The 27,963-nt window shown below is 43.0% G+C and overlaps 1 protein-coding gene across 2 annotated transcripts in view; it reads right to left on the bottom strand.

The window, feature by feature from the left end:
- NBAS (NBAS subunit of NRZ tethering complex) overlaps window positions 1-27,963 on the bottom strand; it is a 409,271-nt gene that overhangs the window by 105,656 nt on the left and 275,652 nt on the right. For both annotated transcript variants that reach the window (XM_065400708.1, XM_065400709.1), the window contains 3 exons: window positions 21,770-22,104; window positions 4,762-4,980; window positions 3,569-3,771 (listed from right to left, as the gene is read on the bottom strand). In XM_065400708.1, coding sequence (XP_065256780.1) covers window positions 3,569-3,771; window positions 4,762-4,980; window positions 21,770-22,104 — 757 coding nt within the window. The remainder of the gene's footprint in view (window positions 1-3,568; window positions 3,772-4,761; window positions 4,981-21,769; window positions 22,105-27,963) is intronic.

Below are 27,963 nucleotides of genomic sequence, written 5' to 3'. Positions count from 1 at the left end.
TCTATAAAAAGGGAAATAAAAACAACCCAGGAAACTACAGACCAGTTAGTTTAACTTCTGTGCCAGGGAAGATAATGGAGCAAGTAATTAAGGAAATCATCTGCAAACACTTGGAAGGTGGTAAGGTGATAGGGAATAGCCAGCATGGATTTGTAAAGAACAAATCGTGTCAAACCAATCTGATAGCTTTCTTTGATAAGATAACGAGCCTTGTGGATAAGGGAGAAGCTCTGGATGTGGTATACCTAGACTTTAGTAAGGCATTTGATACGGTCTCGCATGATATTCTTATCGATAAACTAGGCAAATACAATTTAGATGGGACTACTATAAGGTGGGTGCATAACTGGCTGGATAACCGTACTCAGAGAGTTGTTATTAATGGTTCCCAATCCTGCTGGAAAGGCATAACAAGTGGGGTTCCGCAGGGGTCTGTTTTGGGACCGGCTCTGTTCAATATCTTCATTAACGACTTAGATATTGGCATAGAAAGTATGCTTATTAAGTTTGCAGATGATACCAAACTGGGAGGGATTGCAACTGCTTTGGAGGACAGGGTCATAATTCAAAATGATCTGGACAAATTGGAGAAATGGTCTGAGGTAAACAGGATGAAGTTTAACAAAGACAAATGCAAAGTGCTCCACTTAGGAAGGAACAATCAGTTTCACACATACAGAATGGGAAGAGACTGTCTAGGAAGGAGTACGGCAGAAAGGGATCTAGGGGTTATAGTTGACCACAAGCTAAATATGAGTCAACAGTGTGATGCTGTTGCAAAAAAAGCAAACATGATTCTGGGATGTATTAACAGGTGTGTTGTGAGCAAGACACGAGAAGTCATTCTTCCGCTCTACTCTGCGCTGGTTAGGCCTCAACTGGAGTATTGTGTCCAGTGCTGGGCACCGCATTTCAAGAAAGATGTGGAGAAATTGGAGAGGGTCCAGAGAAGAGCAACAAGAATGATTAAAGGTCTAGAGAACATGACCTATGAAGGAAGGCTGAAAGAATTGGGTTTGTTTAGTTTGGAAAAGAGAAGACTGAGAGGGGACATGATAGCAGTTTTCAGGTATCTAAAAGGGTGTCATAAGGAGGAGGGAGAAAACTTGTTCACCTTAGACTCTAAGGATAGAACAAGAAGCAATGGGCTTAAACTGCAGCAAGGGAGGTTTAGGTTGGACATTAGGAAAAAGTTCCTAACTGTCAGGGTGGTTAAACGCTGGAATAAACTGCCTAGGGAGGTTGTGGAATCTCCATCTCTGGAAATATTTAAGAGTAGGTTAGATAAATGTCTATCAGGGATGGTCTAGACAGTATTTGGTCCTGCCATGAGGGCAGGGGACTGGACTCGATGACCTCTCGAGGTCCCTTCCAGTCCTAGAATCTATGAATCTATGGTAACAGTCATCAAGTATATAAAAGCTTGTTACAAGCATGAGGGTGATAAATTGTTCTCCTTAACCACTGAGGACAGGACAAAAAGCAATGAGTTAAAATTGCAGCAAGGAAAATTTAGGTTAAACATTAGGAAAACGTTCCTAACTGTAAGTGTAGTTAAGCATTGGAACAAATTCTCTAGGGAGGTTGTGGAATCTTTGTCATTGGAGGCTTTTAGGAATAGGTTAGACAAATACCTGTCAGGGATGGCCTAGATAATACTTAGTCCTGTCTCAGTTCAGGGGACTGGACTAGATGACCTATCAAGGTCCCTTCCAGTCCTACATTTCTATGATTTCTATGAATTCAAATTTACAATCCCTAATCAGCCCAAGAAGTTTCAATACAAAAAAACCTTCCGAGTTTTTTTTTAAGCAAGTTACACTTATTGAGTTCCTTAACTTGGCAGTCCTTGCAGGAAGCAAGGATTTTTTTTTATAATTATACTTTTTCCCCACTGAACCTTGAAATGCACAGGAGTCACAGAAAATGTTGTGGTTAGTAAGTTTCGATTTGTGTCATGCACTAGCTTGAATGTTAATGGTGCATGACTGAGATACATCCAATTTCACTCACTTCAATGACACCAATGTCAGCAGGCTAAAAAGATGCCAGGCAACAACCTTTCTTTAAAATGCTCTCTATGTTTAGAGAGAAGCTATTTATACACTTGTAACCCTCTTCAGTACTTAGGTCGATATGCACATTCTATGTTGCACAAGGATGCACTTCACAGCTTTTTCACCTGTCTTTTTACATATCGCAATCTAGGGACATATGGGCCCAGATTTTCTGATGTGGGCACTAAAGTTGCCTTTTCTTCCCTCCTGCCAAATGGGAGTAGAAGCAACAGCTAGGATGATCTCCAAGAAGGAAATACCCCAAACCTTTGAGGCTCCTTTCCCAAATCAGCCAACGCTAGCTATAGCAAGGTTTGCAGGGTTAAATCAAGGTCTTTCAGTTCCCGGGAACTGAATGGACTCATCTGGAGAACTGTGTTCATTAGCTCCCACTCTCCCTTCTGCTTAGGGACATCAGCCAGGAGAAGCGTTCACAGCCTCTAACATCATTTACAGACCTCTGAAACTTGGTCACTTGTGGTTGTTTCCTGATAATCCCATTGCTCACCTACCCCTAACAACTTATCAGCTACTGAACTTCATTGTTCCAACACATTATGTTTTTCCCATTCTTATTCTTCTCCTTTCTACCTCCCTCCCTCCCTATCAGTTTCCTTCTTCCTTTACTCAATTTCTTTCTTACAACAGTCCATTTCTACTCCCTGCAAATAAATGATAAAGTGTAATAATGTATGCCCTTCAAAAAAAGGTAACTGCTCACCCAACTACTCATTGTGCATTCAACTCAAGGTCCCTCCATTCAGATTAGGACACTGAGGACAATTACTTTTCAATTCAGTACAATCAAACAGACCAACACTACATAAAAGACAAAAAATAAATCTTGAAAGCCTAAATTTTCAAAAGTAACTAATAATATGGGATATCCGACTAGACATAACCATAGGGTCTGATTTTCACACAGTGATGAGCATCCATCCACCATCAGGAAATAAGGCTCCTTTAAAGTTGGACACCCAAAAATTGAGGAACCCTAAATCAGTCATTTTGAAAACATAGGCCTTAATTTGGTACCTACAGGTTCTGCAGTTCCAGCACGAAAGAGCTCCCAGGTCCACATAGCCCAATCCATATGTAAAACATCCCTATAACACAGGAAATTCCTCCTTTTGGACCCCACAACCTGCTCCCAACATCCATTCTATGTAAGGGAACTTTCCATTCTCTCTTTATTTAACAAAGGCACAATTCATTGTAATAACTCCAAAGACACACAGCAGGTGTATATAGTGGGTATATCTTATAAGCACATTTCCAAAAACTGGACCCATGGCATAAGAGCAAATTTACGAAAAAAGGTTAAGTCCATGCTCAGTCTCCTGTATACCACAATGAATTCTACAAGCATGGAATTATAAAGTAAATATAAACATCAACATAAACTTCTCTAATATCTGCTATTTCTTCAGGCCCTGCAGAATTCCAAGCATCCTGGAACACAAAGAAATAAAGAGATTTTTACTTTTAATAATCGTAGAAATTTAACTTACCTTAATGCAAATACAATTTTGTTTATAGCGCATTGTACTATATCTCTGGGGGAGAGTTCCAGATCTCCGACAGCCACTTCCAACAACTGCTGTATCATGTCTAGAGGCTGACCATCTATACACATAGCTACTGCCTGGTCATGGATTTTTTCCTTCTCTGACCTGGATAAATCATATAAGTGGCCGTACTTCTGTAGCATTTCCTGAAAATAGACATTTTAAAACTCATGAGATAGGGTGATCTTTACTTACAGATATGTATGGCTCAGTATCTCAAAATTTACCGTGAAACAGAAAAGACTGGCAAAGGGAAATTTCTGAACACCTTCAAAGAACAAGTCAACAAAACCAAAATATATCATAATAAAATATGACAGAAGTAATTCTTTCCACCATTATTGCTCATGGTAACGTTTAAGACAAATAACTGATTAGTAACCAGGCTTCCTTATAACTCAAAATACTTTTTATGAGTATCATTGATAATCTCACACTTGTGTAGAGGAACTTTACTAGAAATAGCAACTTATTTTCTCAAGTGTGTTTTATTTTACAAGCAAAAATGTATGTAAAACTAAACCATGTATTGCATTGTGGAAAATTGAAGACTTCATAAAAGAATAGAGATTTTAATTTGATTCATGCTCCTCAAAACAATGCTGACTTGGTGCATATTACTTTATAAAAATGCGGGGGTGGGGGGGGGTGGGGGGGTGTCCCTGAACACAGTGATGTATGTATGAAAGATAAAGCAGTCCAGTGAATTATTTTTTTTCCAGGGACATACCTGTAATAGTACAGTAGCTCAATAAAGCTTACCAATTAATTGATACAGATATGTCTCACTGCATTTTATATCAATATAAACTCTGAAATCTTGTTCCACCTATGAACTTTACACTGAACCCCCACCCTGCCCTTTTGTTCTGGCAAAAGAGAACTGCTCCTTTTGTATTAAATTATTACAATTTATGTTGAAACATATTCAAGTCTCAGAGTTAATCACGGATCTACAATAAGAAGGCATATTTAGAAATTTAGAAAGAAGGCATATTCAGCAATTTAGAAATCCTATCGAGTCCAAACCTCTAACATCAATTGTAGTAATTTGAAAGTGAATAGAGATAGAAAGCAAATATATGCTGCTGCTGGAATATACTTGATTTTGTTTGTTGTGTGTAATTTCTCATTACCTGGTCACTGTTTTTCAGATAAGTGATAAACCTATGATTGAGCGTTTCCAGATGAGCAAGAGACTGCTGCAGATGATTCAGAGCTTTCTCATAAGTGACAGGCGTGCTTCCAGCACCGTCCATACCATCTTCAGAGTTCTTTTTTCTTGATTTCTCAATGATCTGTTGCATTGCTTTAATAGCCTTATTAGTCATCTCTAGCCGGGCATCTACTGACAGCTGAAAAGGAGATTATGACTTATTTGATCTTTATCGTTATTATTCATTTATTATTCTTTGTATTACAATATTGCTCCGAGGCCACAACCAGGATCATGACTCTATTGCATTAAGCACTGTATAACCACAGAGTAATAGACAGTTCTTGCCCCAAAGAGTTAATTAAAACATTAAGTGAAACACTAAATGGCAACATTCTTATTTCTCTAACCCAGTCATTTATTTGAAAACCATCACATGTTCTATATATTTCCCTGCATTTTCCTTATGAACCAGAAGCAGCAAGAATAACAGCTGAAAAGAAAAGAGAAAGAAAACGAAAAAGAAAAAAACCTCTGATAGTGTCCTTTTATCCCCCCAACTTCTGGACTGAATGTTCCATAGAATGGAACTTTGAAAGTCTTCATTTTTAAAATGTTGTTTCACACAAGATATTTATGAGGATATACTTAGGGACAAGTTTGAAGTCCACATTTTAATTCATATACTTCAAATTGCCTGTCAAATTTCTTTGAAGTTGTCAACAGTCCAGTTTTTGATAAGCTATTTTGATTCATATTAGGTCACTGTTTAAATCTATACTTAACTTAGAACAGTGGGAGGACTACAAATTTACATATTTCTAGTTTATAAGCCACATAAGCCACATTTGATTCCAACCATCCATGCATTCATTGTAACTCTTTATATTCAGCTGATGGGATGCTGATGCAGACAATAAACAGAGTGCTATTTTTCTAATCAAGAATGTACTATAGTTGTACCTTACAGTACTTTACACAAGGCATTGATTGCAACTACAGACATTATTTAAAGAAGGTGCAAGCTTAACTAGAAAGGTTATAGATAAGTGAATTCCATTCTATCAAATGCTTGAGTCATATAAACAGCACTAGTAAACAAGCTATTCTTACTTTGAGAGATCTCATAATCCTAGCAACACTCATATCAACAACATATACTTCCTTCAGACCATTTTATATTTATTAACACACATCAAGCAGTCTAAATAAATTCAACTAAAATTTAAGTGTTCAAAAACGGTCTCCTTGAAGTACATTAAACAGCAGTCTGAAATGAGGAATTTTTTCCGCTAGAAGGTACTTTTATTCTTGGACTTCCATGTAGAGACTTGTACATACTATACATTGATAAAAGGCTGTTCTCAGCTAGACATGTTTTTTTTTAAAGAAGTTAGTGTGATAAGGTGTTTCTCACTCTCAGTTGTTCTAGTGCCTATGGTCCTGGGTTGCAGGTGGTGGCAACAGATTTCAGGGCTGCTAAGGAGCCATAGTTTTTGAGCTCCTGCGACAGGGTATGCATACCCCACACTAGCCTGGAAAGGGTTAATCGCACACTATGGGTGGAGGAAGTCCTGCCCCGCAGACAGTGCTGCTAATGTTCCAACTGCTGTGCTAATATAAAGGAGAGCAGCCCAGCTCAGTCTGGGCTGACTGCCTAGGAAGAAGGACGCTTGGTGGAGGCTCCAACCCAAGAGTTGTTACAGTCCTTGCCTGCGGGAGCCAGACATCCCGAGACATAGACCAGAGACCTGTTGCCTACAGCTGACTGGCTTGAGTCAGAGTCCTAGGGAGTTACCTGCGCCAAGGAGCCCAAAGACCCCAGTGTCCTACAGACTGCAGCTTCAGGAAGCCCGGTAGGAGGTGCAGGGAGCTGGAGGGAGTGGTATCTTCCATCCATGTGTGGTCAGCGTGTTGTGGTTGGATTCCCCGCTGACCCAGTGGTGAACCACTCTGCCACTGTTGGGGCCCTGGGCTGGGACTCGGTGGAGTTGGGTGAGCCCGGACCCCCCTACCCTGGCCATCATCCTCTTTGGTGACAGCCTCCGGATTTGGCCATTATGCCATGCTGCCCTGCACTCGAGGGATTATATATTGATCCCAGCCACTAGGCCACATTGTCCTGTGCTTGTGGGTGGCCATATTGTCTTGGGCCATTAGGCCTTGCAGCCCAGAACCCAAGGGCCACCGCTCTGACTCTGGCCATTGGGCCGCACCATGGTGAGACCCAGCACAGTCTCGTAGACGGTATCTGTGGTATCAGCGCAACCCTGATCTACCCCAAAGGGAGACGGGGTGTGCATACGCCGCCACAGCTCCCTCAAAGCTAAGGTCTACAGGGAAAGGAAATGGGCAGAAATACTCTTAGCAAAGACAGTGTCTCAAGAAGGGCAGCAAAGATACAGTCAGTTCACTGAGCCCCCTTATCTGTTTCCCAACATCATAGCAGCCATCTCCCAGCCCTTGCTTCAAAGATTCAAATAGGATCTCAAAATAATATACTTGATTCCCCCACCCCCCCTTCTCCTATTTAAAATTCACAATTAGGGTTTTAGCAAAAAGGCTTTTTTAAGTCTGGGATGAGACCAATATTTTAAATGTGCTTAACACTGTAGGATTAATTAGTTTTACAAAGGTTATGTTGTCAGCATGCTTTGAGAAAATTACCAAAATAGTGAATAAAGGGCAACAGGTGAATATAATTTCAAGTTTCAAAGTCCTGACACACAGGAGGTACGAAACAAATTGAGTCACATGCCCAAATCTTGAATAGAGAAGCGGCTAATAGAGGAGTACTGAGAGAATAATAGTTATGTTTGTAAAAACTGCAGTAACTTGTGGAGAACTCCAGAAGGAGTTTGCATGAGAAAGTGGAAGGGAATTCCCTAGAGGGAAACAGGAAAATTTAGACACATTTACTCTTAGGATTACAAACCAGAATCCCATAATCATTTGTATCTGAACTAATGATTATTCAGATTATTCAGCTCTGTATCTATATGCTAGGTGGTTGAACTTATACTGAACTTTTGTGTGTTACCAAATGATGGATTGTATGTAATTTCTTTACTCTAACCCAGGGGTCGGCAACCTTTCAGAAGTGGTATGCCGAGTCTTCATTTATTCACTCTAATTTAAGGTTTCGCGTGCCAGTAATACATTTTACAGTTTTTAGAAGGTCTCTTTCTAAAAGTCTATAATATATAACTAAACTATTGTTGTATGTAAAGTAAATAAGCTTCTTAAACATTTTAAAAACCTTCATTTAAAATTAAATTAAAATGGAGAGCTTCCCGGACTGGTGGCCAGGACCCGGGCAGTGTGAGTGCCACTGAAAATCAGCTCGCATGCCGCCCTTGGCACGCATGCCATAGGTTGCCTACCACAGCTACCTGTTGCCTACCTTTTGGCCTTTAGGAAATGTGTCCAGAAAGGGATTACTTGTGGTTGATGAGGGAATACTTGTTATTGCAGATGTCTTCTGTGACTGATGGCATAATGATTATTGAAAGATGTGTTTAGCTCATCAGGATCTACTTGTTGCCACAGGTGTTTTCTGATATAATGACTTGATTATAGATGTCTTTAGCTTACTGAGCACCTAAGCTGAGATACCATGGGCAAGAAACCCCACAGACAAGTAAATTATGGGAATGGAATTTCTTTGTCTCAAGAACAATATAAACAGAGGTGAATTTCTGAAAGGTAGTTGACAGGGAATCAAGATGCAGGCCCACTTTCCCAGATCATTTTGGTATTGTATAATGTTCCTTTCTGTATTTTGTAGTGCGTTGATTAATCTTTGATTAATATTGTTTATGCCTGGTTATATGACTTTCTTTAATAACAGAACTGAACCTTTATATAACATTAACCTAAAAAAAATTTCTGCAAATAGTAAGGTCCACCGATTTGGAAAGTCGTCTGAAGGTCCATCGTGTGAACTATTGACCTTATGCTCACGAGAGGAAGGCAGGTCTTGCAGCTAAAGCAATGGACTCAGGAAATGTGACTTCATCTCCTTACTTTGCCATAGATTCCCTGTATGACTACATCATTTAATATCTGTGCCTCGGGAAAAGGGTTACTTTAGTTTTCTCTCTTTGGACTGCAAGTGCTTCAGGGCAGGCACTTGTCTCTTGCAATTTGTTTGTACAGTGCCTAGCACAATGGGGCCCCACTCTTGGTTGGGGCTTCTTAGTTGCTACTGTAATGTCATTATCATAATCAACAATATCAATAATGGGAGGGACAATTTTAACGTATGCATATTGACTCACTCTAAATTAGCTGCAATCTGTCGGGAACATTCTAGATGTAACTACACATAGCTTGATATATATACTGATTTTGAACGTAGAAAAATTATTATTGTTCCAATGGGAAATAGTGCAAATACAAGTTAAAGCCACTCTCTGCTGCTTTTGAATAGAAGTCTGTTGGTTCACTTTAGAAACAATATTTCTGATGGTTGGACCATTTCTTTTTACAGTTATTTGTACAGTCCGTTTCATATTTTGCATAACCAGGGTAATACTTGCAAGATTTAGATGCTATAGAGGTGTATTCTTTCAATATAAAACCCTGACACTGGAGGTACTTGGACAAAAAAAGTACCTGTTTTTGTCTTTCAGACCTGCATTTCTATAGTGGTAAACATTAAAAAAAAAAAAAAAAAAAAAAAGCAATATTGGTTTTGTCACTACTTATTGTGGTGTTTTCCTGTACCTAGAATGAAGTGTCAGAATGAGAAGTTTTACTCAGTTGACTCCAGTTGTCTTCATTGACAACTGCAGTAGAACCAATATTTCAAGAATCTTATTTGTTTTTAAAGGAAAGGTAACAGATAACATTCTGTATAAAAAAGTTAAATTCATCTTTAGAGTTTGAATAAGGTCCATTTAGTTTTACTATCACAGGGGACAGAGCTTGGAAACTCAATGATGTCCTATATCAGTGTTAAAACTTATGCACCATAAGACTGTTCCCATAAAACTCTTTAATGATAGACAGAGGTTACCCCAGTTTTTCAGGGCTATTGCTCTGAACTACAGGAAATGCTCCAACGGGCACTTTTAATGAAAACTGAATTTACTATCACATCCTCTCCCTCCCTCTCTCTCTCCTTTTTTTTTTTTTTGTGTGTGCTAAAGGATTAAAGAGATATCACTTGTTTAATCGGCTAACTGATATTTTACTATTAAACTCTAAGAAGTCAAATAATTTTGTGAACTGTTCCATTGCTGTGAAAAGTAAAGAAATATTGTAGTCAACTAAGAAAATAAGGTTTTAATACAATGTTAGTATAAGCATGAGACCAGTGGCAATCAACATTTTTTATACCAAATCATATTGAATTGGCTCAACAACTAGATTTGTATATTTATTTCCTAAAACTAAAAAGATAATGGAAAAGATTGAACCAACATCATATCTTCTTCTTTCCCCTTTTAGTGCATTCTGATGTCCGAACTATGGTTACAAAGATGCAGAAAGCAGAATTATGCATACATTCTACCTTGTTTTATTAATATCTGGAGAACTATCCAAATGTTTTTTAGGCTTAGAAGTCATGATGCCATAAGCATATATAGATTGGACCATAAAAAAATACTGGGCTATCCAATGGCATTTTAATTTTGTTTTCATCTCTGCACAGTGATAAAATGCAGCACTACTAATTTATTATCATTTTCTTCTTATTTCATTCAAAATGTGAGTGGCTATCTTATTTATTTCTAGTCAGTTTCAGTAATGAGATTTGCTATCATGCACAGTGCTTTAGAATAGCTTGGGGGCTACTTCAATCTTAGTTTGCATGTGAAGAAAATAAAGAATATTGTTAAAAGCATCTTTTATGAAGATAAAACTGTTTAATTTTATAGCCAATAATCTGTAATGAAAAAAATCCTAAAAGCCTGTTTCATTTCATTTACAAACCATGTAACATCATATATAATGTTAGCTCTAGAGATTTAATTCCTTGAGGGAAATTTCACATTTATTGTGAAATGTACATTTATATCAGAGGCAAATTCCTGGCAGAATATGTAAATTTATTTACTAAGAAAAAGTGTATTCCCTACTAATAGCATTAACTTCTACATGACCCTGATTCCGCAACTTTACTATCATTGAACAGTATGCAACACTGCAGATAGGCAGGGGGAGGGCTATTTATGGTATATGGTCCTGATTGAGGAAAGCACTTAAGTATGTAGTTAAGTGCTTTTCTAAATATGAGTTGACTCAAACATGTGCTGACAGGGTTTCCTGAATTGGGGACTAAGCTACTACTCATTGGAAGGTAGGGTGGTAGAACTGGGTCCAAAGTTAGTAAAAGATCTCAAACGGGATTCTTTTTGTAATTCCATTTAACACAAATGCAATATATAATTCTAAAAAAATGATAAAATGAAACATGGACTTTCAGCTAAGCAGAGCTAACTCTGCGTCCCTTTTCTGGAGCTTCAAGAGAAGCTATTCCAGGAACAGGTTTAATGAGAGACATTAAGAGACTCTATACCCTGGTTTTCTATTCCAAAAATACTCTATTCACCGAGGATGTGGGAGACCTAAGTTCTAGTCCCTGCTCTGAATCAGGCAGAGCAGAGACTAGATCCTGGGTCTCCTCCGTCCCTGGTGAATGGTGTAACCATTGGGCTACTGGCTACTATGGAGTGAGTGTCTCTATGGTTTGACCAGAAATTCTATTCTGGACCCGAGACAGTTTTCTCAAAAGTGATATTTTTCCACAAAAAAGATTTTGTGATTAGGCATTTCCTGATGCAAAAATGTTTCGTCCAAAGCTTCCCAAGCAGCTCTACTGATTATGCCATTGATTTATGTTTTACTTTTGTTGACTAAAGTTGCAGCTTATTAACATCCTGTGCCTGTCCCTATTTATAGTATGTCCTTGGTAACGACAATGTAGCAAAGAAGGGGGATGGGGGGGGGACACAATTATTTTCATGTCTCTCAACTGCTTTGGTATTTTATTTGTCAAAAGGATATTTAGTATTTTTTCCACAAAGAATCAGGACAACAGACTCTGAGCACTGAAACAGCTTTGTTTTGAAGGCACAAACAAAACCAACCAAACAAAAGGCTATATTATCAATAAAATAATTAAAAAAAAAATTAAGAACTTTGTGCAGATTGTCAAGAAGGATACATAGGAAGCCGTCAAGAAGATTGAAAAGTTTGACGTGATCACTACTGTAATGGAGAATCTATGATATGAGCATTTGTCATAACTATAAAGGTTAAGGGTAACAGCCCTCCTGTGTACCATACTATAATCCCTCCTGGACAGAGACACCAAAATCCTTTTACCTGTAAAGGGTTAAGAAGCTCAGGTAACCTGGCTGACACCTGATTCAAAGGGCCAATAAAGGGACAAGATACTTTAAAATCTTGGGGGGGAGAGGGGGGCGAAGGCTTTTGTTTGTGCTCTTTGTTTTGGTGGTTGTTCGCTCTTGGGACTAAGAGGGACCAGACATCAATCCATGCTCTCCAAATCTTTCTGAACAAGTCTCTAATATTTCAAACTTGTAAGTACAGCCAGGCAAGGCGTGTTAGTTTTATCTTTGTTTTCTCAACTTGTAAATGTACCTTTTGCTAGAGTGCTTACCTCTGTTTGCTGTAACTTTGAACCTAAGGCTAGAGGGGGTTCCTCTGGGCTCTTTAAGTTTGATTACCCTGTAAAGTTATTTTCATTTTACAGAGATGATTTTACCTTTCTTTCTTTAATTAAAAGCCTTCTTTTTAAGAACCTGATTGATTTTTCCTTGTTCTAAGATCCAAGGGGATTGATCTGGACTCACCAGGAACTGGTGGGGGGAAAGGGAAGGGTGGGAGGAATGATTAATTCCTCCTTGTTTTAAGATCCAAGGGGTTTTGGATCAGTGTTCACCAAGGAATTGGTGGAAGTCTCTCTCAAGGCTACCCAGGGAAGGGACTTAGCATATTGGGAGTGGTGGCAGCAAAAGCAGATCTAAGCTGGTAGAGAAGCTTAGAGGTTTTCATGCAGGTCCCTACACATCTGTACCCTAAAGTTCAGAGTGGGGAAGGAACCTTGACAGCATTTCTTAAAAGCAAAAGGCATCTGCCATGAGAAAAGGTGACAGACTCAAATCACATGTATAAACAGAGGCAACAATTTCAGAGAACAATTAGAAAACCTGAAGTGGGGGGGGGGGGGGGGGAATCCCTTTTTATGTAACTCACACTGTTGCAGAGTGGCTCTTTAACCCTCTTTTGTGGCTACACCCTATTATTTTTCTTTAACATTTATATTTCAGTAATGCTAGGCACTGTACAAACATAATACATGATAGTCTGTGCCAAATGGGTCTGCTATTGTCTCTAAGCTAATGGATCTGGTCTTTTATCTGCAGCAGTAGAGGTTTATGCATTTAGATCAGGGGTGGGCAAACTACAGCCCGCGGGCTGGATCTGGCCCCTCGAGGCTTTGGATCCAGCCCGCGGGATTGCCCCCCGTGGCGCCGCAGGCCCTGCGCCGCTTTCAGCAGCGGCCGGCCCAACATCCCTGCGACCCCCGGGCCCTTGCCTCCAGGCACCGCCCCCCGCAGCTCCCATTGGCTGGGAAAGGGGAACCGCGACCAATGGGAGCTTCGGGGGAAGTGCCTGGAGGCACGGCAAGGGCAGCACATGCAGAGCCCTCCACCCGCCCTCCCGCAGGGGCCGCAGCGCTTTCTGGAGCAGCGCGGGGCCGGGGACAGGGCAGATGTGCAGGGAGCCTGTCCTGGCCCCAGTGTGTGCCGCTGCCACCCCGGAGCCCGAACCCCTCCTGCACCCCACCGCCCCCAACTCCCTGCCCTAAGCCCCCTGCCTGCACTGCGCACCCCTCCTGCACCCCAACTCCCTGACCTGAGCTCCCTCGTATGCCCCGCACCCCTCTGCACCCCAACCCCTGCCCTGAGCCCCCTGCTGCACCCTGTACCCCTCCTGCACCCCAACCCCTGCCCTGAGCCCCCTGCTGCACCCTGCACCCCAACCCCCTGCCCTGAGCCCCCTCCCGCAGTCCGCACCCCTCCTGCACCTCTGCTCTGAGCCCCCTCCTGCACTCTGCACCCCTCCTGCACCTCAACCCCCTTCCCTGAGCCCCCTCATACGCCCCACACCCCTCCTCTGCCCTAATCCCTGGCCCTGAGCCCCTTCCTGCACACAGCCCCCACTCCCACACCCCACACTCCTGCCCGCACCCCAACCACCTGGCCCGGCCCTGAATACAATTTCCCCACCCAGATGTGGCCCTCGGACCAAAAAGTTTGACCACCCATGATTTAGATCAATCCCTGCAGACAGTCCAGCTAGGGGTATTGTTACATTCAGGTAGATAATTTTGCAATATAAAATACTAGTATAGCATAAGATTAATTCTGATCTGAGGTATATAGATGAATGAATAGCAAAACACCATACAAAAAGCGGTGCAGAAGTTTGAATATTTCCCATTTGAGTCTGTCTGCAGAATGTTTTAAGCCCTGTCAGGTCAAGATATGTTGCATCTTTAAATATCATGACATTCGCAAGAACATCTTGCTTTTTACTCCCCACTGCCAGTCACACATGATTTTAGAAGTAGAGTTTCACAAAAACTGCTATAATTAGAAATTAATGTAATACTTTATACCAATCGTGCAAAGCTTTTAAAAACACATTTTCTTGTACACAATCTGCACATATGTACACAGAACACATTCTCTTGCACACACCAACGTACACGTGTTCACACTGTACAGCAAATTCTTCCTTTCATGAGCATCCCTCAGATCAGTTGCTCTCTGTCTCACACACACCTCACCTCTATTTCTCATATGCACTAGAAGACCACACCACCCAGCCACTCACTCACTCATCTCTCCTCATTCATCCATCCACCTTTCCATTCAACCACTTGCCCCCTGCAATGTATCAATTTTCTTCCCTCCGAAATTTATTAATTCTCTTCCCCTCTCCACCACCACCCAATTATTCCTTCTTTCTTCTTGCTCCTCCCCCACTTCCAATACATTCACACCAACAGTGAAAAATCAGCAGTAGTATCATACTACCCAGCAGCTGCAGCATCCTTCACATACAGTTCACGTTTACTGTTATCTCTGCATGCATGTGTATGCATGACGTATACCCAAGTGTCATGCCTCATGTCAGTCATGCATTTCGTTTTTATTTTATATTCTCTGCTAGAATAGTTGTGATGCCACACAGCTAAGGGAGACCCTCATGCCAAAGTGAAATAGTGCTGTCCCTTTAAGGGGATGAATTGGAGGGGACGAAAAGAGGCCTGCCTATCAACTACCCACCTCTTTGCTCCCTCTTTCCCATTACACATGGGGAGGTGTGGAGTCCTTCCTACCAAATCTCTCCCTCCCTGTCTGAGATCAGCACTGAGTCCCTGTGTCTCTCAACTCTCTTCTCCATGATGGAGAAAGGATTAAGTCTCCATGACCCAAAGCTGTCCCTCCTGTTTCAGAGGGACACTTTCCAATTCAGTGAAGTCTTTCTACTGTTTTGGGTTGTCGTGCGTCTCCCCCATTTCATTGTCTTCTTCCCACCCCTGTTGCTATAGAGAGGCATCTGAAGACACCGCCTCTCCAACAGGCATGTATTGTCTTTTTTTGTCAGAAGAGCAGTGTACAAGTCTTTCTGTAATGCTGCTATGGGAAATCACTCTGAATCCTCGTGCTCAACCTCCCCATCCCATCTGCCTATTTCACCCAGTAAGAGAATGCAGGGAGTGGGTAGGTGAGCTAATTAGTGCCCCAGGAGAAGCTAATTGGGGGCAATTATCTGACCAGGTGAGTGGGCTGGGTGGGGTAAAAACTTAATTGGTCCCATCAACCTAGGACTGATTAAAAGAAGCACAGGAAGGAAATGCATGGTAAAGAGGGAGCAACAGGGCTAGCCAGGGCCTGTTCCCCTCAGGTCCTGTTGAGTGGACCTAATGCTCAGCAAATATTGTAACTAGGCGGAGCACTGGGAACTGTGGTTACGTTGGTGAAAGGGGATTGAAATAAAGTTTCAATGAGAGCACACCGAGTGGAGGCCATGTGGTTTCTGCAAGGAAGAGGACAGGAGCAGAAATGGGCCTCTGTTACATACCCCTTCCTAGGGTTGCCAACTCTCCCGGATTGGCCGGGAGTCTCCCGAAATCAGCCTCAATTTCCCGGTGGCTATTGAAAGCCATCTGGGAGATTTGAATAGGCTGCTAAAAGTCAGGTTGGTGGCACAGTGGGGCTAAGACAGGCTCCCTACCTGCCCTGGCTCCGCACGGTTCCCGGAAGTGACCGGCACATCCGTAAGGCTTCTAGACACAGCAGCGGCCTGAGGGTCTCTGCCCGTACCCCCAGCCCCAGCCTGGTGAAAGTGAGTGAGGGTGGGGTAGAGCAAGTGAGGGAGAGAGGGGGGATGGAGTGAGTGGGGGACAGGGACTCAGAGAAGGGGTGGGGCGGAGGCATGGCCTCGGGTAAGGGGCAGGGGAGAGGCAAGAGTTTTTGGGTTTGTGCCATTAGACAGCTGGCAACCCTACCCCTCCCTAGGGCTCCCATTCCTCCGCTGTTCCTCTCAGTTAAGGAAAGGAAAGATCCAGCTGGACCAGGGAGGATCCTGAGAAATGCTGGGAGAAGCAGGGGCCTATACAAAGATAGGGAGTTGATTTTAGAGGAGAAAGGGGTAGCAGCAATAAACTTATTGTGGTGTGGAAGAGGACATTTCACAATTTTGTCATGGAGGACTATGGGCTCCCCCCATACAATTGTTTTGTTGCTTCACCTTCCAAGACCCCTCAAAAGTCTTCCTATTTCTGTTGGCAGGCCTGCCCCGTGTTGGCATCGTGCAGCTCCATGTGTGACATTTGCCAGTGAGAGTGTCTCTAATCACCTCTCTCACAGTAACATGAGTAAGTGTGGCCCTGTGTGTATATGAGAGATGTGGACACTCAGGCATGGTCTGGTCCTACCACTTAGGAGCAGAGGGCACCCGGAGGGGGTAGATAAATGTCTCACATGCAGCTGCAGAAACTTGGCAGCTATGAATTATAGTCAGGTATCTTTCAGGTAAAATCCATGATAAAAGGTATGTAAGAAGTGACTCATCTTATTTAGGCCACATACCGTGGCTTTCTTTAAGAAACTTATATTTCATGCAGCATCCCTGGTTTGGGATTTATATCTTTAATATGGATAAATATGTCTCTAAACAGGTTGATAGTGTCACTTATAAATAATGTAACAAAGAACTATTGGTTTAACCTCTCTTCCTAACCTAATCAGAGCTGACTCCTATTTTTGAAATTTGTAGGGTAATTTCTTTAAAAAATTTCAGGACTTCAATTTATCCATTCACTGGTTTTCAATGCATTTAGAATCACATCCCTATTTTAATTCCAAATAGAACCAATATTTTAAAGACAGCTATAGAGAAAAAGGATACATTAGATTTGTTTCAAAGCTGCTAAAAGATCAGAGAGCTGAAGGCTAAAGGAGTAAGTGGATGTGGAAGATCATTACATGACTAATACAGATTCTAAATGGGATATGGTTTGAAGTGAGGGGTGGACGGGGAATAATAATATTATTATTATTATAATTATTATTATTATAATTATAAGGCTATAAAAAGTTAGAATCTAAAGATAGCTGATATGCAGTAAAGTAGTATTTTAATGCTGATAAATTAAAAGTGAGGGGAACAAACAGAGCTAAAAATAAGAGTGATAGAAGTTTTCAGAAAATACCGGTCAGTAATATTTTCATAATACATTTCCATTAGGTGTATTGAGAGGGGAAGAGGAAAGGGCTATAGATGAACATGGTGCGGCGACCAGCTGACATGTTGGCGAGGGGAAGAGAGATAAACACGGTGTTGGGTGGCCTGGCTGGCCAGAGATAGAGAAAAGATTAGAGAAGAGACGACTACAAGGGTATATAATAGAGGTCTATAAAATCATGAATGGTGTGGAGAAAGTGAATAAGGAAGTGTTATTTACTCATTCACATAACACATGAACCAGGGGTCACCAAATGAAATTAAAAGGCAGCAGGTTTAAAACTAACATGAGGGAAGTACTTCACACAATGTAGCATCAACCTCTGGAACTTGTTGCCAGGAAATGTTGTGAAGGCGAAAACTAAAACTGGGTTCAAAAAAGAATTGGATAAGTTCATGGAGCATCACAGAATCATAGAACCATAGGGTTAGAAGGGACAGCAAGGGTCACCTAGTCTAACCCCCCTGCCAAGATGCAGGATTAGTTCTGTCTAAACCATCCAAGACAGATGGCTATCCAGCCTTTTTTTTGAAAACCTCCACCGAAGGATCTTTCACAACCTCCCTAAGCAGTCTGTACCATTGTCCTACTGTTTTTACAGTTAGGAAGATTTTTCTGATATTTAATTTAAATCTGCTATGCTGTAGTTTAAACCCACGGCCTCTTGTCCTGCCCTCTGTGGCAAGAGAGAATAACTTTTCTCCATTTTTTCTATGGCAGCCTTTCAAGTGTTTGAAATCTGCTATCATGCCCCCGTCCCACCCCCACATCTCCTCTTTCCAAACTAAACATACCCAGTTCCTTCAGCCTTTGCTCATATGGCTTGTATGCCATCCCTTTGATCATCTTTGTTGCTTGCCATCTTTGTTGATCCTCTCCAGTTTCTCTACATCCTTTCTATACATTGGTGACAAACTGAACACAATACTCCAGCTGAGACCTAACCACCGCCGAGTAGAGCGATACTATCACTTCCCATGACTTCCATTCTATGCCTCTGTTAATGCAACCTAAAACTGCATTTGCTTTTTGCAACAGCATTGGCATTGCTGACTTGTGCTGAAGTTGTGATCCACTACAACTCCCAGATCCTTCTCAGCAATGCTGCTGCCAAGCCAGTTATTTAGTATCCAGTGTATTTAGATTTTCAGCAAGGCTTTGACAAGGTCCCTCACCAAAGGCTATTAAGCAAAGTAAGCTTGGTAAGCAAAGTCATGGGGTAAGAGGGAAGGTCCTCTCATAGATTGATAACCGGTTAAAAGATAGGAAACAAAGAGTAGGAATAAATTGTCAGTTTTCAGAATGGAGAGAGGTAAATAGTGGTGTCCCCCATGAGTCTGTACTGGGCCTAGTCCTATTCAACATATTCATAAATGATCTAGAAAAAGGGGTAAACAGTGAGGTGGCAAAATTTGCAGATAATACAAAACTACTCAAGATAGTTAAGTCCCAGGCAGACTGCGAAAAGCTACAAAAAGATCTCTCAAACCTGGATGACTGGGCAACAAAATGGCAGATGAAATTCAATGTTGATAAATGTAAATAAAAGTAATACACACTGGAAAACATAATCCCAACTATACGTAAAAAATGACGGGGTCTAACTTAGCTGTTACCATTCAAGAAAGAGATCTTGGAGTCATTGTGGATAGTTCTCTGTAAATATCCACTCAATGCGCAGAAGCCATCAAAAATGTGAACAGTTTGTTGGGAATCATTAAGAAAGGGATAGATAATAAGACAGAAAATATCATATTACCTCTATATAAATCCACAGTTCGTCCACATCTTGAATACTGCATGCAGATGTGGTTGCCCCATCTCAAAAAAAGATATATTGGACTTGGAAAAGGTTCAGAAAAGGGCAACAAAAATAAGTATGTATGGAGCATCTGCCATATGAGGAGAGACTAATAAGACTGAGACTTTTCAACTTGGAAAAAAAGATGACTAGGGGAGGATATGATAGAGGTCTATAAAATCATGACTGGTGTGGAGAAAGTAAATGAGGAAGTGTTATTTACTCCATCTCATAACACAAGAACTAGGGGTCAGCAAATGAAATTAATAGGCAACAGGTTTTTTTTTAAAAAACAAAACAAAAGGAAGTATTTTTTCACACAATACACAGTCAACCTGTGTAACTCCTTGCCAGAGGATGTTGCGAAGGCCAAGACTATAACAGGGTTCAAAAAAGAACTAGATAAATTCATGGAGGATAGATCCATCAATGGCTATTAGCCAGGATGGGCAGGGATGGTGCACCTAGCCTCTGTTTGCCAGAAGCTGGGAATGGGCTGCAGGGGATGGATCACTTGATGATTACCTGTTCTGTTCATTCCCTCTGGGGCACCTGGCATTGGCCACTGTCAAAAGACAGGATACTGGGTTTGATGGAGATTTGAGCTGACCCAGTATGGCCGTTCTTACGTTATTCTCAATTTATTTTTTCTTCCCTAAGTGTAGCACCTTACATTTGTCTTTGTTGAATTTCATTTTGTTGACTATAGCCTAGTTCTCCAATTTATCAAGATCCCTTTGAATTTTAGTACTATCTTCCAAAGTGTTGGCAACCCCCCTAGACTGTGTCATTTGCAAATTTGATAGTATGCTCTATATTCCGAGACCCAGGTCACTAATAAAGATGTTAAACAACACAATAGTTACTCTTTGTTTGCGGTTGTTTAATCAATTATGTATCCACTTAATGGTAGTTCTGCCAAGCCCACATTTCTCCAGCTTACTTATCAGAATGTCATGACTGTGTTAAACGCCTACTGAAGTCCAGGTATATGTCCATATTATGTCCAACACATTCCCCCATCCATCAAACCAGTTACCCCGATAGGATAGGTCCATCAATGACTGTTAGCCAAGATAGTCAGGGACACAACCCCATCCTCTGGTTTCCCTAAACCTCTGACTGCCAGAAGCTGGGACTGGATGACAGGGGATGGATCACTTGATGATTACCTGTTCTGTTCATTCTCTCTGAAGTATCTAGCACTGGCCACTGTCGAAAGAAAGGATACTGGGCTAGTTGGACCAGTGGTCTGATCCAGCATGGCCATTCTTATGTTCTTATGAGAAGACAGACTTGAAGAACATAGCTAGAGATGTAGAAATCAGTTGGTCTAGATGACAGTTATTTCAACGCTGGTAGCACCTAGTCTACACTAGTGCTCCAATTGTGCTACAGAAAGTGAAAATTTTGAGCAAGCAAATACTAATGTAGAAAAAAGCAGAGGGGTCATAAGCCAGTCGGAATGAGCTGCTGGGAAATAGTAAATAGTAATATCCAAAAAAAAAAAAGGAGGGAATGAAAACTGATTAACCAGAATGAATAACTACAGGAAATAAGGAGGAAGAGGAGGAAGAATTCTCATCATCCTTTTTTAAGATATAGGGTTAGAGACAACAGCATTCAGGATTCTGGAATCAAAGGTAATATGTGAGGCTTTTACCTTAGTTGGCATAGTGCGGGGTAGCAAAGGTGTGAAACAAGGCCCAGGTGATTTTACTTTACAGACCTCCTCATAAGAAGCCCTTGTGGAAGAAGTTACTACGGATTCAGCAGAATGAGCTTGGGCCCTGAAGGCAGCATCTTCTTATAAGACACTGTAATAGCAGGCTTTCAGCCATATGGAAATTGTGGCATCAGGTATCTTTTGGACCCTTTTATATTGTAACTGTAGGCCATGAAAAGGGCATCAGACATTCATTCTATATTGAGTTCTCATGTCCTAATAGTAAATTAGATCTCTAACTAATCCAAGAAATGCAGACCATTATCCTTGGGTTTGGAGTTAATGGAAACTTGGAGCAAATTTAGATTTTCAGATTTGCACCAGTGAAAAACATTTTCCTATTTCTCTGCTAGGCCTGGATCATGGAGACTTTGGAGGACCATGAAAGTATTTCTTTCACTGGGAGGATGAACCTATCATCAATTTAGGTTGATAAAAATGTAAAATTAAAACACAAATTTTCTTTCCACAGTAGCAATTTTAGACATGAAAATTAACGTTTGGGATGTTGTTTGTTTGTTTTTGTTTTTTAATATAGTGCTTTAATTCAACATTTCCCTAGAAGAAAAAGTGATAAAAATGAGATATGGACTATCTGTATGAAACTTATTATCTAAGCAGCTTAACCATACTTGCAATTTTTTTGTAAAAGGGATTATATTTACCTTGGTGACAGCCTTTGAAGAAAAGGTAATGTCATCAATGAAAGTGACAATATCTCCTGGGTAGAGTCTATTAAAGTACTTTGCACATGTATCATATGCACTTAACCACTCTGGTATTGTTTCTGGTGCTTTTTTAATGAGCTTGTGATCACCATTCCAGAAGAGTTTTTGTAACCAGATGGTGTAAACAGAGCTTGGAGAGAGCATACTACCATCTTTCTCAGGGATTTTGGGAGCGAGTTTGGAAATGGATAAGATGTTCTGACTTGTAAGGATGGGCTGCAATACTCCCAGAGGGCTCACATTTTCATCTGTTAGTTTTTTGTAATTGAGATCTATTGGCAGAAAGAGAAAAACAAAAGTAGTTATTAAAGTTGCATCTATTCAACAGGTAGTACTGTATTTGGCATTCTATGTACAAAAAAAAACCCAACCAAGGACTGAAAGAGCACTGACAGAACTATCATCTCCACAGACAAAGTCCATTCTAACTTAGGGTTGATGCATGTTGACAGACTGTAATGTAGAAAGGGCTGTTGATGCCTCTATTTGCTGATAATCAACAGGTTTAACTCCTAGTGATAACAGTCTGTCAAGAAACATTAGCATTTTTTTTAAATTATTCAAGTCCCATACCAAGTACATATACACCTCTACCTCGATATAACGCTGTCCTCGGGAGCCAAAAAATCTTACCACGTTATAGGTGAAACCGCGTTGTATCGAACTGGCTTTGATCCACCGGAGTGTGCAGCCCCGCCCCTCCCGTTACCGCGTTATATCCGAATTTGTGTTATATTGGGTCGCGTTATATCGGGGTAGAGGTGTATGTGTTTATCCATAGAGAAGCAAGTGCATATACAGAAACATCTATGGCTACAAATATAAATAAATTCCTGTAAAGCCTACAAAACTTGATTCTGCCCCTCTGCCTTCACTGACAAAAAGTATGCTTTTACCATGGGAAAACTAACGTGCATGAGCTATCTCGCTGTAAAAACATAGTGGAGACAAAACACTAGTTTTACAGAGACATAAACTAGGCAAGGTCACCCATTGCCAGGGGGTAGTACTGACCTTCTCTAGCTACCTCATGAAAAGAATGCCTTGTCTCCATTTAGGATTTTACGGTGAGATAACAATCATGTTAGTCATCTTGCTGTAAAAACACTGTGTGTCAGTGAAGACAAAGACATAGTGTGCCTGTCTGTGAAGAAAAGTAAACAAGCCCTGCTCCGTACAAACCCTTAACCCTGAGAGATTGGTGGAACATCTTCAGTAGCATTACTTTACGCTATAGCCCTTCCACTCAGCCCCATACTCTCTCTTGCCAGATAGGTTTATCTACATCCTTCAAACATTTTGCTTTCACTTGGGCCCTTCTGGAAATTCTTATACATGCTTAACTTTCAGTAGTCTCCTTGAGCTCAGGGAGCCTCAGGCCATGTTTACACTTACTGGGGACAGGCGCTGCTGCAATTTTTTTTTTTTTTAAATGGAGATATACCATCTCCTAGAACTGGAAGGGACCCTGACAGGTCATCGAGTCCAGCCCCCTGCCTTCACTAGCAGGACCAAGTACTGATTTTGCCCCAGATCCCTAAGTGGCCCCCTCAAGGACTGAACTCACAACCCTGGGTTTAACAGGCCAATGCTCAAACCACTGAGCTATCCCTCCCCCTATTGATGCTAAATCGACTGCAGAGCACTCTCCTGTCGACTCCAGTACTCCACCGGAACGAGAGGAGTAAGGTAAGTCGACGGGAGAGTTTCTCCCATCGACGCAGGGCAGACACTGCAGTAAGGGTATGTCTACACTACGAAATTAGGTCGAATTTATAGAAGCCGGTTTTATAGAAATCGGTTGTATACAGCCGATTGTGTGTGTCCCCACATAAAATGCTCTAAGTGCTCTAGTCGGCGGACCGCGTCCACAGTACCGAGGCTAGCGTCAACTTCCGGAGCATTGCACTATGGGTAGCTATCCCACAGTTCCCGCAGTCTCCGCCGCCCATTGGAATTCTGGGTTGAGATCCCAATGCCTGAATGATGCAAAACAGTGTCGCGGGGGGTTCTGGGTACATGTCATCAGGCCCCTCCCCCTCCGTCAGAGCAACGGCAGACAATAGATTTGCGCCTTTTTACCTGGGTTACCTGTGCAGACAACATATCACGGCAAGCATGGAGCCCGCTCAGCTCAGCGTCACCATATGTCATCTGGGTGCCGGCAGACGTGGTACTGCATTGCTACAAGCAGCAGCAGCTAACTGCCTTTTGGTGGTAGACGGTGCAGCATGACTGGTAGCCTTCATCGGCGATCTGGGGGCTGGCAGCCGTAGGGCTGCACTGCACCAGCCCCTTGCCTTTTGCCTTTTGGCAGTAGATGGTATATTACGACTGGTATCCATCGTCGTCGTACTGCAGTGGCTGTCAATCATGGTCACCTGGGCAGACATGCTCAGTCCTATCGAACTGTCTTGACGATGATGGCTATCAGTCGTAGTATGCTATTTTCTGCCAAGCGCCCAGTATTTTCTGCTAAGCACCCAGAAGAGGCCGAGGGCGATCTGGGTGCTGGCAGACGTGGGGCTACATTGCTACACAGCAGCAGCCCCTTGCCTTTTGGTAGAAGATGGTATATTACGACTGGTATCCGTCGTCACCGTACTGCAGTGGCTGTCAATCATGGGCACCTGGGCAGACATGCTCAGTCCTATCGAACTGTCTTGATGATGATGGCTATCAGTCGTAGTATGCTATTTTCTGCCAAGCACCCAGCATTTTCTGCCAAGCACCCAGAAGATGCCGAGGGCTATCAGTCATGCTGCACCGTCGTCTGCCAGCTTAAGATGTAAAAAATAGATTTGTTCTGTATTCATTTGCTTCCCCCTCCCTCCGTGAAATCAACGGCCTGCTAAACCCAGGGTTTTGAGTTCAATCTTTGGGGGGGGCCATTCTGTGTGACAGTTGTTTGTGTTTCTCCCTGATGCACAGCCACCTTTGTTGATTTTAATTCCCTGTACCTGTACGCCATGTCGTCACTCGCCCCTCCCTCCCTCCCTCCTTCCCCTGGTCCGTCAGATACTAGTTTCGCGCCTTTTTTCAAACCAGACGCCATAGCTAGCACTGGGATCATGGAGCCCGCTCAGATCACCGCGGCAATTATGAGCACTATGAACACCACGCGCATTGTCCTGGAGTATATGCAGAGCCTGGACATGCCAAAGCAAAACTAGGACCAGCCGAGGAGGCGATTGCAGCGCAGCGGCGAGAGTGATGAGGAAATTGACATGGACATAGACCTCTCACAAGGCACAGGCCCCAGCAATGTGGAAATCATGGTGTTACTGGGGCAGGTTCATGCCGTGGAACGCCGATTCTGGGCCCGGGAAACAAGCACAGACTGGTGGGACCGCATCGTGCTGCAGGTGTGGGACGATTCCCAGTGGCTGCGAAACTTTCACATGCGTAAGGGCACTTTCATGGAACTTTGTGACTTGCTTTCCCCTGCCCTGAAGCGCCAGAATACCAGGATGAGAGCAGCCCTCATAGTTGAGAAGCGAGTGGCGATAGCCCTGTGGAAGCTTGCAATGCCAGACAGCTACCGGTCATTCGGGAATCAATTTGGAGTGGGCAAATCTACTGTGGGGGCTGCTGTGATCCAAGTTGCCAGGGCAATGAAAGACCTGGTGATATCAAGGGTAGTGACTCTGGGAAACGTGCAGGCCATAGCGGATGGCTTTGCTGCAATGGGATTCCCAAACTGTGGTGGGGCTATAGACGGAACCCATATCCCTATCTTGGCACCGGAGCACCAAGCCACCGAGTACATAAACCGCAAGGGGTACTTTTCAATGCTGCTGCAAGCCCTGGTGGATCACAACGGACGTTTCACCAACATCAACGTGGGATGGCCGGGAAAGGTACATGATGCTCGCGTCTTCAGGCACTCTGCTCTGTTTCGAAAGCTGGAGGAAGGGACTTTCTTCCCGGACCAGAAAGTAACCGTTGGGGATGTTGAAATGCCTATCGTGATCCTTGGGGACCCAGCCTACCCCTTAATGCCATGGCTCATGAAGCCGTACACAGGCAGCCTGGACAGGAGTCAGGAGCTGTTCAACTCAGGCTGAGCAAGTGCCGAATGGTGGTGGAATGTGCATTTGGATGTTTAAAAGCGCGCTGGCGCAGCTTACTGACTCGCTCAGACCTCAGCGAAAAGAATATCCCCATTGTTATTGCTGCTTGCTGTGCGCTCCACAATATCTGTGAGAGTAAGGGGGAGACATTTATGGCGGGGTGGGAGGTTGAGGCAAATCGCCTGGCCGCTGATTACGCGCAGCCAGACACCAGGGCGGTTAGCGGAGCACAGCAGGGCGCGGTGCGCATCAGAGAAGCTTTGAAAACAAGTTTTGTGACTGGCCAGGCTACGGTGTGAAACTTCTGTTTGTTTCTCCTTGATGAACCCTCCGCCTCCCCCCCCCGACCCGGTTCACTCTACTTCCCTGTAAACCAACCACCTCCCCCTCCCCTCCCCCCTTCGAGCACCGCTTGCAGAGGCAATAAAGTCATTGTTACTTCACATTCATGCATTCTTTATTAATTCATCACACAACTAGGGGGATAATTGCCAAGGTAGCCCGGGATGGGTGGGGGAGGAGGGAAGGAAAAGGACACACTGCAGTTTAAAACTTTAACTCTTATTGAAGGCCAGCCTTCTGATGCTCGGGCAATCATCTGGGCTGGAGTGACTGGGTGGCCGGAGGCCCCCCCACCGTGTTCTTGGGCGTCTGGGTGAGGAGGCTATGGAACTTGGGGAGGAGGGCTGTTGGTTACACAGGGGCTGTAGCGGCGGTCTCTGCTCCTGCTGCCTTTCCTGCAGCTCAACCATACGCTGGAGCATATCAGTTTGATGCTCCAGCAGCCAGAGCATCGACTCTTGCCTTCTGTCTGCAAGCTGATGCCACCTATCATCTTCAGCCCGCCACTTGCTCTGTTCATCCCGCGATTCAGTCCGCCACCTCTCCTCTCGTTCATATTGTGCTTTTCTGTAGTCTGACATTGACTGCGTCCACGCATTCTGCTGTGCTCTGTCAGCGTGGGAGGACATCTGGAGCTCCGTGAACATATCATCCCGCGTCCTCCGTTTTCTCCTTCTAATCTTCACTAGCCTCTGTGAAGGAGAAACATTTGCAGCTGGTGGAGGAGAAGGGAGAGGTGGTTAAAAAAGACACATTTTAGAGAACAATGGGTACACTCTTTCACGTTAAATTTTGCTGTTCACATTACACAGCACATGTGCTTTCGTTACAAGGTCGCATTTTTCCTCTTATATTGAGGGCCTGCCGGTTTGGTGTGAGAGATCACTCACGCAGTGCCAGGCAACAGATTTCGGCTTGCAGGCAGCCATGGTAAGACACAGTCTTTTGGCTTTTTTAACCTTCTTAACATGTGGGAATGGTTTCAAACAGTAGCGCTCTCATTTCCCATACCAAGCACCCGTTGGGTTGGCCATTTAAAATGGGTTTGCAATGTAAAAGGAGGGGCTGCGGTTTCCGGGTTAACATGCAGCACAAACCCAACTAACTCCCCTCCCCCCCCCACACCCAATTCTCTGGGATGATCACTTCACCCCTCCCCCCCACCGCGTGGCTAACAGCGGGGAATATTTCTGTTCAGCAGAGCAAGAACGGGCACCTCTGAATGTCCCCCCTTAATAAAATCGCCCCATTTCAACCAGGTGACCGTGAATGATATCACTCTTCTGAGGATAACAAAGAGCGATAAGGAATGGATGTTGTCTGCATGCCAGCAAACACCGGGACCATACGCTGCCATGCTTTGTTATGCAATGATTCCAGACTACGTGCTACTGGCCTGGCGTGGTAAAATGTCCTACCATGGCGGATGGGATAAGGCAGCCCTCCCCAGAAACCTTTTGCAAAGGCTTTGGGAGTACATGAAGGAGAGTTTTCTGGAGATGTCCCTGGAGGATTTCCGCTCCATCCCCATACACGTTAACAGACTTTTCCAGTAGCTGTACTGGCCGCGATTGCCAGGGCAAATTAATCATTAATCATTAAACACGCTTGCTTTTAAACCATGTGTAATATTTACAAAGGTACACTCACCAGAGGTCCCCTGTGCGCCCTCAGGGTGTGGGAGCACGCCTTGGGTGAGTTCGGGGGTTACTGGTT

The sequence above is a fragment of the Emys orbicularis genome, chromosome 3 (genome assembly GCF_028017835.1).
Source record: "Emys orbicularis isolate rEmyOrb1 chromosome 3, rEmyOrb1.hap1, whole genome shotgun sequence".
In the NCBI taxonomy this organism is placed as follows: domain Eukaryota; kingdom Metazoa; phylum Chordata; order Testudines; family Emydidae; genus Emys; species Emys orbicularis.
The sequence above is the reverse complement of the archived record's forward strand: the minus strand, read 5'-3'. Positions and strand labels throughout refer to the sequence as shown.